The sequence below is a fragment of the Entelurus aequoreus genome, linkage group LG21 (assembly GCF_033978785.1).
Source record: "Entelurus aequoreus isolate RoL-2023_Sb linkage group LG21, RoL_Eaeq_v1.1, whole genome shotgun sequence".
Classification (NCBI taxonomy): Eukaryota; Metazoa; Chordata; class Actinopteri; order Syngnathiformes; family Syngnathidae; genus Entelurus; species Entelurus aequoreus.
Window position 1 is genome coordinate 11,948,698 of NC_084751.1, and position 20,385 is coordinate 11,969,082.

The following is a 20,385-nucleotide window of genomic DNA, read 5'->3' on the forward strand; positions in this document are numbered from 1 at the left end:
GTCTTGCGCTGTTAATTTGGTGACCCTTCCTGTTTTGTTGCTGTTCTCCTGTAGCAGCGTCACCCCTTCCTTTGGGTTCTATTGCCCGCACCTGCTTTGTTTTCGCAATCAAGACTATTTAAGTTGTGGGTACGCTATCCTTCTTTGTGGGGACATTGTTGATTGTCATGTCATGTACGGATGTACTTTGTGGAAGACGTCTCCGCTCCACACGCTGTAAGTTTTTGCTGTTGTCCAGCATTCTGTTTTTGTTTACTTTGTAGTCAGTCCAGTTTTACTTTTGTTTTGCATAGCCATCCCCAGTGTTTCCCACATATTCATTTATTTGTGGCGGCCCGCCACGAAAGAATTAAGGCCGCGACAAAAAATTTTTATTTTTTTTTGTTGTAATTTTTTATTTTTTTTTGTGTGTGTCCTGTCAAGCTATTTAGGTAAATCATATAGTTGATGCAGATGCCCATATCGGCTGTTCAGATTTACTTTACAAAAGAGAAGTGTAGGATCAAGATTTTTGGAGCTCTTTGTTCAGTGGATCAGATGTTTGATGAAGCTTTGTGTCTATCTACCACCACTACTGTTTTCTGTTTATTTGTTACTGACTGTGGCAGGACACCTCTGCCTCTGTTTCACTTTATGTTGCTGGTAAATAATATGGTTGTAGTAGTAGGCTAAATTTAAATTATTTAGTATGCACTAATTAAAAGGGGCAGAGCTTTAAGAGACATTTTAGCTTTTATATTTTTATAAGATATATTTTTTGTAAGAACCACAATTAATAAATGTATTTCAGTGAATAACTTATTGTTCAAATCTGTATATAAATATGTACATAAAGTGTTGTAATTATATTGTAAAATGGATGGATGGATGGATGGATGGATGGATGGACGTTTAAAACAAAACTGTTATTATTAATTAGTGAGTATACATTTTTTGAGCCTTTTAAGAGAAAATCAAATCATTGTAGTAAATTATGCAAATTACTCAATGATGTCATGGCGACCACGCCCATAGCCACGCCCCCACCGCCACAGGTATCTTGGCAGCTTATGGGAAACACTGCATCCCTATGCTTCAGTGTCTTTTCCTAGCGGGACTTGCCTTTTGTTGATTTTTGGTTTAAGTGGTACATACCTTTTACATACCAAAAAAGGTTGAAAAACACTGCACTCGACAACGGCACATTATTGTAATTATTGATTTGCAAAAAATATTTTTTGGACCAATTAGGTGAAGTTGCATAATTTCCCACGGCACACCAGACAATACATACACTAGTGTGCCGTGGCACAGTGGTTGAAAAACACTGGTATACAGTAATAAAAAATGGTTACTGAAATGTACACCTAGTACTCAATTATTTCAGTGATTAACATCGTGTCGTGTTTTCTTTATCGGAGCTCACTCGCTCACCCTTGCAGAAGTCCATCAGTATGAAAACCTCCCACACATCCCTGGACCCCAAGGCCGTGATGCTGGAGTCCAGATAGCCCACAATGTTCTTGTGCCCCACAAGGTCTTTCTGCAACACACACACACACACACACACAAACAAAAGCATCAGAAGCCATTTTATGCTCGAGTGGTAACATTTGAGTGAATTGCAAGTCTCGAAACTATTCAAACAATGCCAGTAGTGGTCAGCATATTTCGAAATGCAGAATGAGGAACTGTGTGCGTGGTCCAAGAAGGCGGAGAAGGTGAGCCGCAGACAGTAAAGACGTTAGAATCGGTGTTGGTTTCAAGTGAAAACATGGGCGGGGCGGATAAAACCAAATGGTTGTCGTGTTTTTGATCTATACGGTCATTAGAAGAAAGTGAGTTGGGGGGAAGGAGAGTGGTACAAGGAAGACAGACAATACGGAGAAAAAGCATACCATGAACCAGATGAATAAACACAACACTGTGTGTGTGTATGTGTTAACAGAATACTGCAATCATTTTTAGGAAAACTGCACAGCTTCCATCTGTGGAATTTTAAATAAACACCACACCCAAATAGCCCCTTCTTCTTCAGGAAGAAAAAAAACTTGACTATGACTAATCCTGTCACGTGTCAGAGGAGTAGTCTTTACAAAACTGTATGCAGAGAAAATATGCTGTCTGTACAGCTGAAGCTGCTAAACACATAAAAAGGATCCAAAATAATTGAGAAAATATCCAGTAGTACCTCAACTTATGAGGTACTACTGTGACGGAGCTCTTCACTCAAAATGAAATCAATTTAAAAACAGCACCGTTTTGAAAAAGGTTTCCCCTACATGTGAACCATCTTGGTGCAAAGCCACTGCAAGATTAATGCTGCCACACCTTCAAAATAAGATTTGTCTTTTTTTTCTTAACATGAAAACAAATTTAAGTGATATATTGTATGAATGGATACACCGTATATAGTCTGTTTACGTACTGTTGGCTATAATAACTTTGGAAAAAACTGCTCAACTGTCATAAAAACGTTCCTCATTGCCTTATTTTGAAAAAGAAAAAAAAAGCCATTCTAAATCGGCTGTCAGAAGCGCGTTAGCAGCTGGTCACACACCTGAACTGATTAACACCCGGCAAAGGTAAAGAGAGAAAGTTGAAGAAAAGGGTATTTTAAGCTAATTAATGCATTTCTTGTTCAACCCTACTTCTTTTGCCAATACTACTGACAATAATGTCTAATTACGTCTAGGGCTGCAACTAACGATTAATTTGATAATCGATTAATCTGTCGATTATTACTTCGATTAATAATCGGATAAAAGAGACAAACTACATTTCTATCCTTTCCAGTATTTTATTGAAAAAAAACAGCATACTGGCACCATACTTATTTTGATTATTGTTTCTCAGCTGTTTGTACATGTTGCAGTTTATAAATAAAGGTTTATTTAAAAAAAAATAAAAAATAAAAATAAATTTTTTTTTTTAAAAAGCCTCTGCGCATGTGCATAGCATAGATCCAACGAATCGATGACTAAATTAATCGGCAACTATTTTTATAATCGATTTTAATCGATTTAATCGATAAGTTGTTGCAGCCCTAATTACGTCGTGTGCGTCTTTGAACCTCCATTTTAATGTGCATTTGTCCCAGTGCGTGTGTGGCTTTTCTCCGGACACTCCAGTTACTTCCCACATTCCAAAAATATGTATGTTAAGTTCATTGGCGACTGCAAATTGTCCATAGATCACCAAAAATGATTCCCGGGCGCGGCCACCGCTGCTGCCCACTGCTCCCCTCACCTCCCAGGGGGTGAACAAGGGGATGGGTCAAATGCAGAGGACAAATTTCACCACACCTAGTGTGTGTGTGTGTGACAATCATTGGTACTTTAACTTTAACTTAAGTTGGTGCGAATGATTGTCTATCTGTGCCCTGCGATTGGCCATGCTAATTTGAGTTAGCTTGTCTATGAGATAGTCCATTGTACATTAGCAATAAGCTATCCATATTAGAGCTCAACCTTCATCCCTGCATAGAAGTATTGATTTATTCAGTTTATTCCAAATTATATTATTAATCTAACGTGATTCCTACATGTATGTCCACTTCATGTGTATATATAATGTACTTTCTTTAGTGTGATTAGTTTTACAGTGACTTCATTGTGCAGAATATTTTTTTCCAAATCCAACTCGAAGGATTGTTTACATATTTGGCAAACTAAATTCAGGGAGGGCAGAATAAAGTGTAGCCTGTTTACCTTTTACAATAAGCAGCAACAATCGAAACGGCATTGAACAAAGAGACCAAAAACTGAAATCTAAGTAAGATTAAATTAGGGATGTCCGATAATGGCTTTTTGCCGATATCCGATATTCCGATATTGTCCAACTCTTTAATTAGCGATACCGATATCAACCGATACCGATATCAACCGATATATGCAGTCGTGGAATTAACACATTATTATGCCTAATTTGGACAACCAGGTATGGTGAAGATAAGGTACTTTTTAGAAAAAATTAGTAAAATAAGATAAATAAATTAAAAACATTTTCTTGAATAAAAAAGAAAGTACAACAATATAAAAACAGTTACATAGAAACTAGTAATGAATGAAAATGAGTAAAATTAACTGTTAAAGGTTAGTACTATTAGTGGACCAGCAGCACGCACAATCATGTGTGCTTACGGACTGTATCCCTTGCAGACTGTATTGATATATATTGATATATAATGTAGGAACCAGAATATTAATAACAGAAAGAAATGGGGGGAGGGAGGTTTTTTGGGTTGGTGCACTAATTGTAAGTGTATCTTGTGTTTTTTATGTTGATTTAATAATTTTTTTTTTTTAAAAACGATACCGATAATTTAAAAAAACCATATCGATAATTTCCGATATTACATTTTAACGCATATATCGGCCGATAATATCGGCAGGCCGATATTATCGGACATCTCTAGATTAAATATCTCAAATAAGGGAGATATTTGCTTATTTTCTGTCTGATAAGATAATTCTTCTCACTGAGCAGATTTTATGTTAGTGTTTTACTTGTTTTAAGGGTTTTGGTCCTAAATGATCTCAGTAACATATTACAGCTTGTAGCTGAGATTTTATGACCTATATTGAGTAAAACATGCTTGAAACTAGAATATCAACTGTTGCAAAGCTGTGTCATCAACACTCACAAGTATAAAACTACTTTTTAAAGTAATAATTTCTTACTTCAAGCATGAAAAAAAAAAAGTCATGATACCGAGCGCATATTATGTCAAGATAATGGCACTAGCTTTTGCTAAATTTAAGAATATTTTTCAACATATTGAGCAAAAAGGTCTCTTTTTTTCCTCTACCAAGAAAAGACCACTTGTTATTAGTGAGAATATCCTTATTTTAAGGTATTTTTGGGTTCATTGAGGTTAGCTAATTTTACTTGTTTTGGAAAGTCTTGACAAGCTGAATTTTCTTGTTCTGTTGGCAGATAATTTTGCTTAGTACAAATAAAATACCCCAATTATTTTATTTATTTTTTTCTTGTTTTTGAACACTGACTTTTTGCATTGCACAGTCTACCAAGTCAAAATCCTTGTGTTAAAGCTGATTGTGATTCTGATGTAAGAAACAAATGTAAATATCAATATTATTATGGTAATATTAATAACACTATTTGTTTTTAAAAAGACACAAACACATATGTTTAGCCTTTTTAAAGAAAATATATGCATCATTGCAAATCAAAATGGTCATGTCATATAAATGATGATGTCATATTGACCACGGCCCCACCGCCACATAGACAGTGGCAATATCGGGGAAAGCCTATGCCTTTTAAAAAGGAAAAACTGAACTTTTACATAGGAAATATTATATAAAAACAATACAGTAGAATGTACAACTTACAACTACAGTAGTTTAATGAAGTAATGTAATAATAATGTACAGCACCTGGGAGAGTGGATCTCTACGGCATCCCCTCCCAGCTGCCTCGGTCAAACACACCATCAGCAGCTTTTCCATAATTTCATGGATAAATGTTCTCCATTTAGTTATATTTTAGCATTTTTGGCTGCCATTAGAATCATTCTGCTACAGTATGTTGCAGGCTAACAGTGTTGCGCTTGAATCGCTTTGCCCACATGCTCGGTCAAGTTGTTGATGATTTATTTCTTTAATTCAATCAATATCATTCACTTCTTTTTCTCAGCACTATCCTTCACACTTACTTTCTTCGTTCCCGTGGTTGGTAAAAAAAAAAGTTGACTGTATTATGATGATAGTATATATGATAGTATATATCTGTATCATGAATCAACTTAAGTGGACCCCGACTTAAACAAGTTGAAAAACTTATTGGGGTGTTACCATTTAGTGGTCAATTGTACGGAATATGTACTTCACTGTGCAACCTACTAATAAAAGTCTCAATCAATCAATAGCGAGTGAGACCAGATGTTTTGGTCGGATTTTTCTACGCCAACTAACAGTGGGGATGCTTGTACCTTCAAATTCTGCTTGCAATTTAAAACATAACAATTACTGTAGCTGACAGACAGCTCTCATCTCAAAATTGCATTGGATTGAGGTACCACTGAATTTCGAAAAAGAGGCCACATATTTTTCTGTATTTTTCTTCACTCACCATTATTTGAATCTCGCACTTGCACACCTGCAGATCGTGCTCGTTGTTGACATACATCCTCTTCAGGGCGCAGCGCACACCCTGGTTTGTCCGCACAAGGAACACAATTGCAAAGCCGCCTGCAAACACAGTAAACACACAATGACATTTTAAACAGTGACAATCTTTCACAATGTTTTTTGGTACCGATTTGTGCTCCAAAACACAAAATAAAACTGGTCAGGACGACTGGGGGCCTTATAGCGGTATGCATTAGTCATGTCTTTGCTGCAGGGTTGATATTGAGGCCTACATCCAGGCCTTGCCATCTGGTGCAGCTCAGACCACAAATGTACTTTTAACGGGGTTTGGTTTAGACGAGGGTCTTCGATTTCAGGCTGATGTTACAGCCTCCGCTCGACACGCAATGTGGCTCATTAAATCTGCATGAAATACCTATGGAGATCTGAGGGTACTCGGGGGGCAAACATGGTGCACAACATTAAGTACACCTCAAAGACACAAAAAGATCCAATAAAGGTTGTATTGAATTTGAACATGCCACAGCAGCACTATGAACCCCGGAGGCAGTAGTCTTACTCGAACACATCACTTTCCTGTTATCTGATCTATTTATGATGGACACACTAGCCAGCAATTAGAGCAATCAGTTAGTGCTTAATGCGAGTGAATGGGGGGCTTAAAAATAGGCTCAGTGCATTTGTTCATGATATGTCGACATATCAAAATAGGAGAGAGAGCGCTCTTGAAAGCAGTATTAGCACCACTGTCTGGCATTAGAAACGGCTCTGTAAAAGGTATAACAAGTCAAAAATACCAGGTCTTATGTTGCAGCAAGGCAAAGTTCCAGCTCTATAACACCATTGTTTTCTAGATCAGGGGTGTCCAATTTTTTTCATGAAATTTGTTTCTTTTATGAATGTGTTATGGGTCTACTGAAACAGCTCAATTTTTGTTTCATCTGACATCACATGGACAAAGATAAGACCTTCTGGAGGAAGGTTCTGTGGTCAGATGAAACAAAAATTGAGATGTTTGGCCACAATACCCAGCAATATGTTTGGAGGAGAAAAGGTGTGGCCTTTAATACCAGGAACACCACACCTACCGTCAAGCATGGTGGTGGTAGTATTATGCTCTGGGCCTGTTTTGTTGCCAATGAAACTGGTGCGTTACAGAGAGTAAATGGGACAATGAAAAAAAAGGATTACCTCCAAATTCTTCAGGACAACCTAAAACCATCAGCCCGGAGGTTGGGTCTTGGGCGCAGTTGGGTGTTCCAACAGGACAATGACCCCAAACACACATCAAAAGTGGTAAAGGAATGGCTAAAACAGGCTAGAATTAAGGTTTTAGAATGACTTTCCAAAAGTCCTGACTTAAACGTGTGGACAATGCTGAAGAAACAAATCCATGTTAGAAAACCAACAAATTTAGCTGAACAGCACCAATTTTGTCAAGAGGAGTGGTCAAAAATTCAACCAGAATCTTGTCTTATTGCAGTGAAACTTGCCAAGAGACATGTAACCATGTATTAACATTGCTGTATGTATACTTTTGACCCAGCAGATTTGCTCACATTTTCAGTAGACTCATAATCCATCCATCCATCCATCCATTTTCTACCGCTTATTCCCTTCGGGGTCGCGGGGGGTGCTGGAGCCTATCTCAGCTACAATGGGGCGGAAGGCGGGGTACATCCTGGACAAGTCGCCACCTCCCATAATAAATTCATAAAAGAACCAAACTTCATGAATGTTTTTTGTGACCAACAAGTTGACCATGGCTGTATATATATATATATATATATATATATATATATATATATATATATATATATATATATATATATATATACACACACACTACCGTTCAAAATTTTAGGGTCACCCAAACAATTTTGTGGAATAGCCTTCATTTCTAAGAACAAGAATAGACTATCGAGTTTCAGATGAAAGTTCTCTTTTTCTGGCCATTTTGAGCGTTTAATTGACCCCACAAATGTGATGATCCAGAAACTCAATCTGCTCAAAGGAAGGTCAGTTTTGTAGCTTCTGTAACGAGCTAAACTGTTTTCAGATGTGTGAACATGATTGCACAAGGGTTTTCTAATCATTAATTAGCCTTCTGAGCCAATGAGCAAACACATTGTACCATTAGAACACTGGAGTGATAGTTGCTGGAAATGGGCCTCTATACACCTATGTAGATATTGCACCAAAAACCAGACATTTGCAGCTAGAATAGTCATTTACCACATTAGCAATGTATAGAGTGTATTTCTTTAAAGTTAAGACTAGTTTAAAGTTATCTTCATTGAAAAGTACAGTGCTTTTCCTTAAAAAATAAGGACATTTCAATGTGACCCCAAACTTTTGAACGGTAGTGTATATATATATATATATATATATATATATATATATATATATATATATATATATATATATATATATATATATATATATACACACACACAGGTATATGACATTTCAAAGAGCAATTCATGGTCATTAACCTGAAGGAGGCACCCCGCGGGCCGGATTCCTTAAACTTGTGACTTCTCGCGGGCCAAAATGAACACGCTGGCGGGTCGTAGTTTAGACCCCGGGTCTCGACGCTCACTTACCTGATGATTTTGCATGACCTTTGAGGCGTCTTTTCCGGAAAATGTTGGTTTGTCTCCATATTTTTGGGTCTTGTTTTGGCTTTGAAGGACCCACTCAGTTAATTTAAGAGTCAATAGCGAGGTCATGTATACAAAGAGCAACAGGGAACGCGCTGCAGCTTAAGGAAAACAAAAGAACAACTATTTTTTAAAGCTGTCAAAATTAACTTGAATCATGTTTAAAGGGGAACTGCACTTTTCCCCCAATGATTCACAATCCCTATGTAAGTAAGATAAGAACTTTTTTTTATGCATTCTAATGTGTACAATACGGCCTATACAAGGTGGCTAACAATGCACCTAATGGAAGTACTCTATTGCGGCCACAAACATTAATATCTTTTATTGGGATTTATTTTGAAAGTTCAACACAAAGTAGTATACAATTCTGAAGTTGAAAGAACATTACACATTATTTTTTTTTACAAATTAAAAGGTCATTCAGCCACCTTGAGTCAATACTTTGTGGAACCATCTTTTTCTGCAATTACAACTGCAAGTTTTTTAAGGTTTGTCTCTACTAGCTTTGCACATCTAGTGGCTGAAATGGTTGCCCATTCTTCTTTGCCAAACACCTCAAGTTGAGTCAGATCAGATGTAGAGTGTTTGTGAGGAGCAGTTTTTAAGTCTTGCCACAGATTTTAGATTGGGTGTAGGTCTGGACTTTGACTGGGACATTCTAACACATGCAGGGCCGGCCCGTGGCATAGGCCGTATAGGCAAATGCTAAGGGCGCCGTCCATCAGGGGGCGCCACGCCAGTGCCACAAATGTTGGAGGAAAAAAAAAGAAAAAAAGTTGGTACTATTATTTCTAAATACAAAAAATAATCCCACGTTAATTAAAATGCAAAGTAAAGCCTATTTAATAGAAATATTTTTTGTTACAACATTACGCCCCCCCCAACCCCCCGCACGGTGCGCCCCCTCCCTTCCCGTATCATGACTCTTACCACATCAAAAAATCAACACAAGATGTCAAAACGGCCAAAACTGTCAGGTGCCCAGGGAAGAAAAAATAGAAAAGAAGTGGAGGAGAAACGAGAAAAAGACAGAGGTAGCAGGTGGGTAACGTTAGCCTACATGAAATTATTTGTCTGTTACAGAATGTGATAGTAACCTGGCTTTTTAGCATTAAGCTAATGTTACATGATTCGGCAATTGCTAATCAATAAATAGCTAGTTCTGTTTTAACGTCGGGTTAATATTGTGGAGGGGGCTGAATTTTTATGGAAAATAATAATGTAACGTTAGGTAATTACAGTACTCCCACCTTACATTCCTCAGAGACATTTGTATTAGATCTTTTAAGCAGGTGTTTTATGTTTAGATTGTTATTGCCTTCTGGTTAGCTAATGTTTGCCCTGCAGGTAATAGTCACTTTTCCACCCCTTTATATATTAGGTATAGTTGTAAGCCTAGTTGTTAAAGTGCACATCATTAATGTTAATTAAGCAATATCACATGAGAGGGAATGCTGTTTTTTAATTTGAGCACTGCTGTGATTCGGTTAAAGATAATCATAACATAACATTCTCATATAATATGTTAATTTGCTTTCTTTAAGTAAAAAAAAAAGGTCAAAGACAAAGCTATTCGGTTTCTTGTGAGTATATACACTTCACTGCTGATGTGGGGGGGGTGCGCCACCTAAAATCTTGCCTAGGGCGCCAGATTGGTTAGGGCCAGGCCTGAACACATGAATAGGTTTAGTTTTAAACCATTCCTTTATAGCCCTGGTTTTATGTTTAGGGCCGTTGTCCTGTCGGAAGGTGAACCTCCGTCTATGTCTCAAGTCTTTGGTTTTCTTCCGAGATTGCCCTGTATTTGGCTCCGTCCATCTTCCCATGCACTCTGACCATCTTCTCTGTCCTGGCTGAAAAGAAACACCCCCGAAGCATGATGCTGCCAGTGGTGATAATGTGTTCAGAGTGATGTGCACTGGTAGTTTTCTGCCACACATAGCGTTTTGCATTTTGGCTAAAAAAGTTCCATTTTGGTCAGGTTTGACCAAAGAACATTCTTCCCCACGTTTGCTCTGTCCCCTACATGGCTTCTGGCAAACTTCTTCTAGTTTTCTTTGAACAATGGCTTTCTTCTTGCCACTTTTCCATAAGGACCACAGCTGTGCAGTGCACGACTAATAGTTCTCCTATGGACAGATTTCTCCACTTGAGCTGTGAACCTGTACAGTTGGTCCAGACCCACCACGGGCCTTTTGGTTGCATCTCTGATCAGTGCTCTCCTTGTTCGGCCCGTAAAGTTAGATGGACGGCCTGGTCTTGGTAGGTTAACAGTTGTTCCATACGCTTTCCATATCCCCATGATGAATTGAACAGTGCTCCGTGCGGTGTTCAAAGCTTGGGAAATCTTTTTATAGCCTATGCCTGCTTTAAACGTCTCTACATCTTTATCCCTGACCCGTCTGGTGTCCCCAATATTCTCTTAACTAACCTCTGAGGCAGTCACAGAGCAGCTGTATTTGTACTGAGATGAAATTACACACAGGTGGACAGTGTTTAGTCATTAGCAACAATCAGGCAACTTCTGAAGCAATTGGTTGCACCCAGAGAAAAGAGGGCTGAATACTGTTACACACTGCAAGTTTCAGTTTTTTATCTGTAAAGAAAAATTTTTTGAATAATGTATAATTTTCTTTCAACTTCACAATTGTATACCACGTTGTGTTGGTCTTTCACATACAATTCCAATAAGATATATATGACACAAAATTTGTAAAAATTTCAAGGGGTGAATACTTTGCAAGGCGCTGTACATCTTGTGACCTAAATGACGACCAAGTATTAGCAATATTGTTAGTATAAGCGCTAACGCAGACTATTTCTATACTACTGAGACACTTTTTTAAATCATTATTATTATTTATGACTCATTCTTAATTTAAATGGGAAGATATGAACATCATCCCAGAGAGAGCAGACATTGTACAGTAAGCGAATATTTTAATTATATTCACAGTTTGTATTTCTTGTTTAGTCCTCACAATAGTGCTACATAATGCTTGTGTGTCCACTAAAAGCTGGATCTGCTTTGCACACAGCTTCTAAAACTTGCAGGGTTATCCTCCTTATATTCAGGCTCAAAAAGATAAGGTTTTGGATCAAAGTAGTCTTTGATGGCTCTCATGATGTCTGCCATGATAAATAGTTGTTGTTGAAGGGAAAAGCGAATGTTGCGATGCGTCTGTAAAATGAAAACGCTGCCGTATTCTTAAAATGAGCAAGGAAGCGTGTGTGTGACGATCAGTGGTACTTCAACTTTAACTTTAAATAAGACCGCCCACAAAACGGCGCATCCTGAAGCGACTGTCAGAAAGCGGCTTGAAGATGATCTGTAAAACATCATCTATGCAACATTTTGACCAAAGAACCACCATTACATGTTATGTAGACCACAAGGAAGACTTTTACATTTAGAAAATAACAATAATTAATATGACTCCTTTATTGCGCCCTATAATCCGGTGCGCCTTATATATGAAAACGATCAAAACTAGACCATTCATCAGCAGTGCGCCTTAAAATCTGGTGCGCCCTATGGTCCGGAAAATACGGTAATACAATCCTCTTCTAGTACCTGCTCAGTGGCTGAGATCGGTAGGTTGTGAGTTCAAACCCTCGGCCGAGTCATACCAAAGACTATAAAAATGGGACCCATTACCTGTGTAACGATCAGTGGTACTTTAACTTTAACTTTAAATAAGACCGCCCACAAAACGGCGCATCCTGAAGATGATCTGTAAAACATCATCTATGCAACATTTTGACCGAAGAACCACCATTACATGTTATGTAGACCACAAGGAAGTCTTTTACATTTAAAAAATAATATTATTATTCGTTATTTTGATACAGTTTAAGTCAATGTGCTACTTTCCGATTTTGACGTGGTACGTGAACGCATCTGCACAACTCAAAAGGGGAGTATGGAAAAGGGAAACGAAGAAATATGTTCAATATACATTGCATACCTTTTAAACTTTAATAGCATCCAATATTGTATTACAGTATAGTATCATATGGTCTACATGTTATGTAGACCACAAGGAAGTCTTTTACATTTAGAAAATAATAACAATAATATGACTCCTTTAACCCTTGTGTGGTGTTCGGGTCTGTGGGACCCGTTTTCATTTTTTATTAAAAGAAAAATGATACAATTAATTAATTTTTCAAACTGAAACTCACTGACTTTGGCTCATTTTCTGTGAAGAACATATATCAGAATACATATTTAATGACCACACACCATACATTTCTATTACATATAAGATGTCCGGGTCCACTGGACTAATAGAAGTGTGGAAATTGATGTTCTGTGTACCACACACACACACACACACACACACACACACACACACACACACACACACACACACACACACACACACACACACACACACACACACACACACACACACACACACACACACACACACACACACACACACACACACACACACAGCAGGCCTAGACAGGAGGAGGACAGAGTGGAGGTACACAGAACATCAGAGGTTTAAATGTGCGAGAAAATGAGAGCAGACAGTGTTGACAAACAATGTCGCAACCTTGTGTGGGAACCGCAGGTGCAGAAACACAAAAGAAGAATCACTGTGGTATGCAGAAACCGGCAGAGAAATTTTCTGTGCAACGTTCATATTGTTGTTACTCAGCCAGCGTTTGTGGGTCTGATGGACCCGTTGCATTTTGTGGCTTTTAATGCCTCACAATCAAACACTTTCATGTTAAAATACTGAACAGACGTTTACCTTATCCCAATAAACATAATTTAACATAAAAGTGTTTGATTGTGAGGCATTAAAAGCCACAAAATGCAACGGGTCCGTCAGACCCACAAACGCTGGCTGAGTAACAACAATATGAACATTACACAAGGGTTAAAGGCCTACTGAAACCCACTACTACCGACCACGCAGTCTGATAGTTTATATATCAATGATGAAATCTTAACATTGCAACACATGCTAATACGGCCGGGTTAGATTACTAAAGTGCAATTTTAAATTTCCCGCGAAATATCCAGCTGAAAACGTCTCGGTATGATGACGCCTGCGCGTGACGTCACGGATTGTAGAGGACATTTTGGGACAGCGTCGTGGCCAGCTCTTAAGTCGCCTGTTTTCATCGCAAAATTCCACAGTATTCTGGACAATGTGTTGGTGAATCTTTTGCAATTTGTTCAATGAACAATGAAGACAGCAAAGAAGAAAGCTGTAGGTGGGAAGCAGTGTATTTCAGCCGGCTGCAGCAAGACACATTGTTTACATTCCCGAAAGATGACAGTCAAGCTTTACCATTGGCCTGTGGAGAACTGGGACAACAGAGACTCTTACCAGGAGGACTTTGAGTTGGATACGCGGACGCGGTACCGTGAGTACGCAGCTGCGGCTTCCAAACATTTGATCACTTGCCCGTACGTGCGTGATTTGTATTGGCGGGTTATATGGACGGGAGGGGGGAGGTGTTTGTTGTGCGAGATTAATTTGTGGCATATTAAATATAAGCCTGGTTGTGTTGTGGCTAATAGAGTATATATATGTCTTGTGTTTATTTACTGTTTTAGTCATTCCCAGCTGAATATCAGGTCCCACCCGCCTCTCACAGCATCTTCCCTATCTGAATCGCTTCCACTGCCCTCTAGTCCTTCACTCTCACTTTCCTCATCCACAAATCTTTCATCCTCGCTCAAATTAATGGGGAAATTGTCGCTTTCTCTGTCCGAATCGCTCTCGCTCCTGGTGGCCATGATTGTAAACAATGTGCAGATGTGAGAAGCTCCACAACCGGTGACGTCACGCGCATATCGTCTGCTACTTCCGGTATAGGCAAGGCTTTTTTTATCAGCGACCAAAAGTTGCGAACTTTATCGTCGATGTTCTCTACTAAATCCTTTCAGCAAAAATATGGCAATATCGCAAAATGATCAAGTATGACACATAGAACGGACCTGCTATCCCCGTTTAAATAAGAAAATTGCATTTGGGGTTACCCACATATGCGGTCCTCTCCAAGGTTTCTCATAGTCATTCACATTGACGTCCCACTGGGGTGAGTTTTCCTTGCCCGTATGTGGGCTCTGTACCGAGGATGTCGTTGTGGCTTGTACAGCCCTTTGAGACACTTGTGATTTAGGGCTATATAAATAAACATTGATTGATTGATTGATTGAGTAGGCCTTTAATGCGCCCTATAATCCGGTGCGCCTTATATATGAAAGCGATCAAAAATAGACCATTCATCGGCAGTGCGCCTTATAATCCGGTGCGCCCTATGGTCCGGAAAAATACGTTAATACGATCCTCTTCTTCTCGACAGCCTGCACGGAAGTAACAATCTCACCTTCAGCAATGATCTCCTCCACGGTGACTTGATGCTTGCCGACAGCGATGTTTCTCCCGATGAAATTCCCTCCTGCATGACTGGATCCGGAGCCGCTGCCACCTCCGGAACCCGGTCCGGAGCTGACCAACTCCCGACGGGAATCGAAAAACTTCCTCATTGTGCGTCTCCCAAAAAAAAAAAAGGGCGACAACCGGTGCTGTGGATCACAGACGAAAGCAGAGATGCGGTGTGCAATGCAGGTCTATTTGCACAAAAAAAAAAATTTGTTAAAATAAGGATTTTGTATAAGGTGGCAAAATTCCCATTGGTGACAGCCAGCGATGGAGCTGTTATGTAAGTGAATTACACCAGCAGCGGTACTGGCTATTGCATCTGTGGGTAATTTTCTTGCATCTATGCACCTTTCAGCGGCGTGTTTACACTATAAGAGCGACGGCTACAGACAACATTGGCGTACTGGCTCTGCACCCAGCTAGCTCCCATGCTAGCCACTCACGCTCTATGACATTTCGTGTAAGGTTATCCAGGTTATCCTCAGGACCACAGTGTATTTCAGTGCGATGTGTCCCAGTGATGAACGGCCTTCCTCGACGACTATTCCCATCCTCAGTCGAGCGCCGTGAGCCACATAGCGGCGCCTTTCGCCATTTAATTACACCAGCTGACAATAAAACAGATTTTTTTTTTTTTTTTTACTTAGCTTAACGCAGTAGCCCGTTTACGTCAGCGCGAAACCACCTCAAGCCAGCGTCTTGTTTCGAATGTCGCTCGGAAAATGTGGCCGGGTCTTTCTTTCAAAGGGCACTCATTAAATGAAGGCATTTAAAGTCGACTGTATGTATCAGTCTGTGCGACCACAGCGTTCTCTGGCTGATATCGCAACATCCGAGCTGTTGCCGATTGAAAGCGCGCAAAGAATTGTGGGTAATGTAGTTCAAATCTCTCTCTTTCCCCACAGTCAAGTTTGACGTCAGTGGCCAATGGTGTTGCGTTTAAAGACGGTGGATCAGGGAAGAACCGCTACCGAGAAAAGATCGGAAATGGACTTCTTGTTCGTTCCCATGTTGTAAATCAAGCTTGGTCTTAACATACTTATATAATTTACCTTTTGACAGCTATAAAGGCAAAACATAGGCAGGTGTTAAAATTGTAGCTTTAGGAGACATCGCCAAAAACAAACATGGCATAACTGTGTTTAAAATGTTTAATACAACGTTGTTTCTCATTATGTCTTTTGATAAGTGATCAAACTCGGGTTCCGTTTGAAACACGCGTCGTTATTTTGATTTATAGTTTAAGTCAACTTTAAGTGCTACTTTCCGATTTTGACGTGGTACATGAACGCATCTGCACAACTCAAAAGGGGAGTATATGCAAAAGCATACATTTTAAACTTTAATAGTATCCAACAGTGCAACAAATATTACAGTATGTTATCATACTTTCCAAACATGTTTTCGTCTAAATGAAAATACTTAACTTTACAGCAAACTACCCTACCCATCAAATTATTAAAAATGACAATACATTTTACGTTCTTTACTGTAAATTGAAAACTAAAGCTTGGACATGATATGTGTCAATAAAGTACTTCCTATTTTCTCACTAAATGTAATTTATTTTTTAAATTTTGAAGGAAAAAATATATGTACTGCACTACTGCTTGACATTGCATACCTTAATTTTCAACTTTAATAGTATCCAATATTGCAACAAATATTACAGTATTTTATCATACTTTCCAAACATTATTTTGGCTAAATAAAAATACTTAACTTTACAGCAAACTACCCATCAAATTATTAAAAGTGACAATACATTTTACGTTATTTACAGCATAATACTGTAAATTGAAAACTAAAGCTTGGAAATTATATGTGTCAATAAAGTACGTCATATTTTCTCACTAAATGCAATTTTTTTTCTTTCATTTTGACAGAAAAAATATATGTACTGCTTGACATTGCACAACTTTTAAACTTTAATAGTATCCAATATTGCAACAAATATTGCAGTGTATTATCATACTTTCCAAACATGTTTTTGTCTAAATGAAAATACTTATTAACTTTACAGCAAACTACCCATCAAATTATAAAAAATGACAATAAATGGTACGTTCTTTACAGCATCCATCCATCCATCTTCTTCCGCTTATCCGAGGTCGGGTCGCGGGAGCAGCAGCCTAAGCAGCATAATACTGTAAATTGAAAACTAGGATTGGTCATAAAATACAGTATTAAAACGATATAATTTCCCTTTTGACGGCTATAGAGGCAAAAATAGGCAGGTGTTAAGATGGTAGCGTTGTTTTGGGGGACATCGCCAAAAATAGACAGGACATAACTGTGTTTACATTTTTAATATAAGGTTGTTTCTCTTTATATCTTTTAATAAGTTGAGTTGAGTTGAGTTTGAGTTTATTTGGAACATGCATGCATACAAAATGATACATCACAATTTCCAGTTTCTCTATTCAACATGTTCAAAAAGGAGTAGGAAGAAGCAGAGCTTATTTAATCCTACCCCTTGCCCTTTACATAGCAGTTGCTAAAACTTTTGTTCACTTCCTGTTGTCAATTTATTCACAATATACTCCATAAGTAATAACAATAAAAATACATAAATAATAATTGGTGAAGTAAGTTAGATTTCACATGGTGAGATGAGTAAAATAGTCTTGAAAATGAATGAATGGATGAGATAAATTCAGAATGTTTATTATGGTTCTTCTTCTTTGTACTTTGTAAACACTTAATGTTTGAAGAGTTTCTTGAAGGTGATCATATTAGTACTGTGGAGAATGCATATATGTTTAAGAGTTATTTATTTATTCATAGTCATGTTTAAAACAGCTAGTGTTTTTCCATTTGTACTCTTTCTATTTTTTTCATTTTTTGTCCGCAAGTAAACTGTGTGTGTTACCTTGAAGGCTTGCAATGTAGGAGTTGGAGTACTCCCTTATATCTTATCTGTAGTAGAACAATGGGCCTGTATTCCTTTCTGGAGAGGGTGGGGGCTTTCTTTGTATGCAAGAAGTTGTCTCTTCCGTTTGAATGTTAGACCATCCTGAGATGACGGTATGACTGTATCATACTTGCCAACCCTCCCGGTTTTACCGGGAGACTCCCGGAATTCAGCGCCTCTCCCGATAACCTCCCGACAGAAATGTTCTCCCGATAAACTCCCGCAATTCTGCCGGAGCTGGAGGCCACGCCCCCTCCAGCTCCATGCGGACCTGAGTGGGGACAGCGGCGACAGTCTGTTTTCACGTCCGCTTTCCCACGATATAAACAGCGTGCCTGCCCAATCACGTTATAACTGTAGAATGATCGAGGGCGAGTTCTTGGTTTCTTATGTGGGTTTATTGTTAGGCAGTTTCATTAACGTCCTCCCAGCGCGGTAACAACACACAACAACAGCAGTCACGTTTTCGTCTACCGTAAAGCAGTTCGTCTGCCGTAAACAGCAATGTTGTGACACTCTTAAACAGGACAATACTGCCATCTACTGGATAGCCACCGGAACACTGAAATTCAAGTATTTCTTTTATTTATATGTATAATAAAATAAATAAATATATATATATATATATATATATATATATATATATATATATATATATATATATATATATATATATATATATATATATATATATATATATATATATATATATATATATATATAGCTAGAATTCACTGAAAGTCAAGTATTTCATACATATATATATATATATATATATATATATATATATATATATATATATATATATATATATATATATATATATATATATATATATATATATATATATATATATATATATATATATACATAATAAATATGTATGAAATACTCCAGTTGGTGAATTCTAGCTGTAAATATACTCCTCCCCTCTTAACCACGCCCCGCCCCCGCCCCACCCCCGACCACGCCCAACCTCACCCACCACCTCCCGGAATCGGAGGTCTCAAGGTTGGCAAGTATGGACTGTATTGATGTGGGCTGGTCTTCTGAAGCTTCAGTAAAACATGATAATATTCCTGTTCTGTCTTGATGGTCCTTCTTACTCTGCATATATGTCATCTGAAAAAATTTGGGATTGACCAGGGACTTTACTTCCCTGAGAGGGAATACTGGTCAGACGCAACACTACATTGTTTGATTTCTTTGATTAATCAATTCCATCATTTAATTCCACATACTGATATACTGAAGGTCTTAAAGGCCTACTGAAACTACTACAGACCACGCAGTCTGATAGTTTATATATCAATGATGAAATCTTAACATTGCAACACATGCCAATACGGCCGGGTTAACTTATAAAGTGCAATTTTAAATTTCCCGGGAAACTTCCGGTTGAAAACGTCTATGTATGATGACGTTTGCGTGTGACGTTAATGGTTGAAGTGGAAGTATTCGGACACCATTGTATCCCAATACAAACAGCTCTGTTTTCATCGCAAAATTCCACAGTATTCTGGACATCTGTGTTGGTGAATCTTTTGCAATTTGTTTAATGAACAATGGAGACTGCAAAGAAGAAAGCTGTGGGTGGGATCGGTGTATTAGCGGCTGGCTACAGCAACACAACCAGGAGGACTTTGAGATGGATAGCAGACGCGCTATCCGATGCTAGCCGCCGACCGCATCGATTATCGGGTGAAGTCCTTCGTCGCGCCGTCGATCGCTGGAACGCAGGTGAGCACTGGTGTTGATGAGCAGATGAGGGCTGGCGTAGGCGGAGAGCTAATGTTTTTAGCATAGCTCTGTCGAGGTCCCGTAGCTAAGTTAGCTTCAATGGCGTCGTTAGCAACAGCATTGTTAGGCTTCGCCAGGCGGTACAGCATTAACCGTGTGGTTACAGGTCCAGAGTTTGGTAGTATTGTTGATCTTCTGTCTATCCTTCCAGTCAGGGGCTTATTTCTTTTTTTTCTATCTGCATTTAAGCACGATGCTATCACGTTAGCTCCGTAGCTAAAGTGCTTTGCCGATGTATTGTCGTGGAGATAAAAGTCACTGTGAATGTCCATTTCGCATTCTCGACTCTCATTTTCAAGAGGATATAGTATCCAAGGTGGTTTAAAATACAAATCCGTGATCCACAATAGAAAAAGGAGAAAGGGTGGAATCCAATGAGCCCTTGTACCTAAGTTACGGTCAGAGCAAAAAAAGATACGTCCTGCACTGCACTCTAGTCCTTCACTCTCACGTTCCTCATCCACGAATCTTTCATCCTCGCTCAAATTAATGGGGTG

The 20,385-nt window shown here is 38.6% G+C and overlaps 1 protein-coding gene across 6 annotated transcripts in view; it reads right to left on the bottom strand.

The window, feature by feature from the left end:
- LOC133638398 (AP2-associated protein kinase 1-like) overlaps nt 1-16,034 on the bottom strand; it is a 60,174-nt gene extending 44,140 nt beyond the window's left edge. For all 6 annotated transcript variants that reach the window (XM_062030948.1, XM_062030944.1, XM_062030950.1 and 3 more), the window contains exons 1-3: nt 15,119-16,034; nt 6,076-6,194; nt 1,414-1,522 (exon numbers count right to left, since the gene is read on the bottom strand). In XM_062030948.1, the coding sequence (XP_061886932.1) occupies nt 1,414-1,522; nt 6,076-6,194; nt 15,119-15,278 (388 nt within the window). In that variant the 5' untranslated portion in view covers nt 15,279-16,034. The remainder of the gene's footprint in view (nt 1-1,413; nt 1,523-6,075; nt 6,195-15,118) is intronic.
- Nucleotides 16,035-20,385: the final 4,351 nt, after the last annotated feature.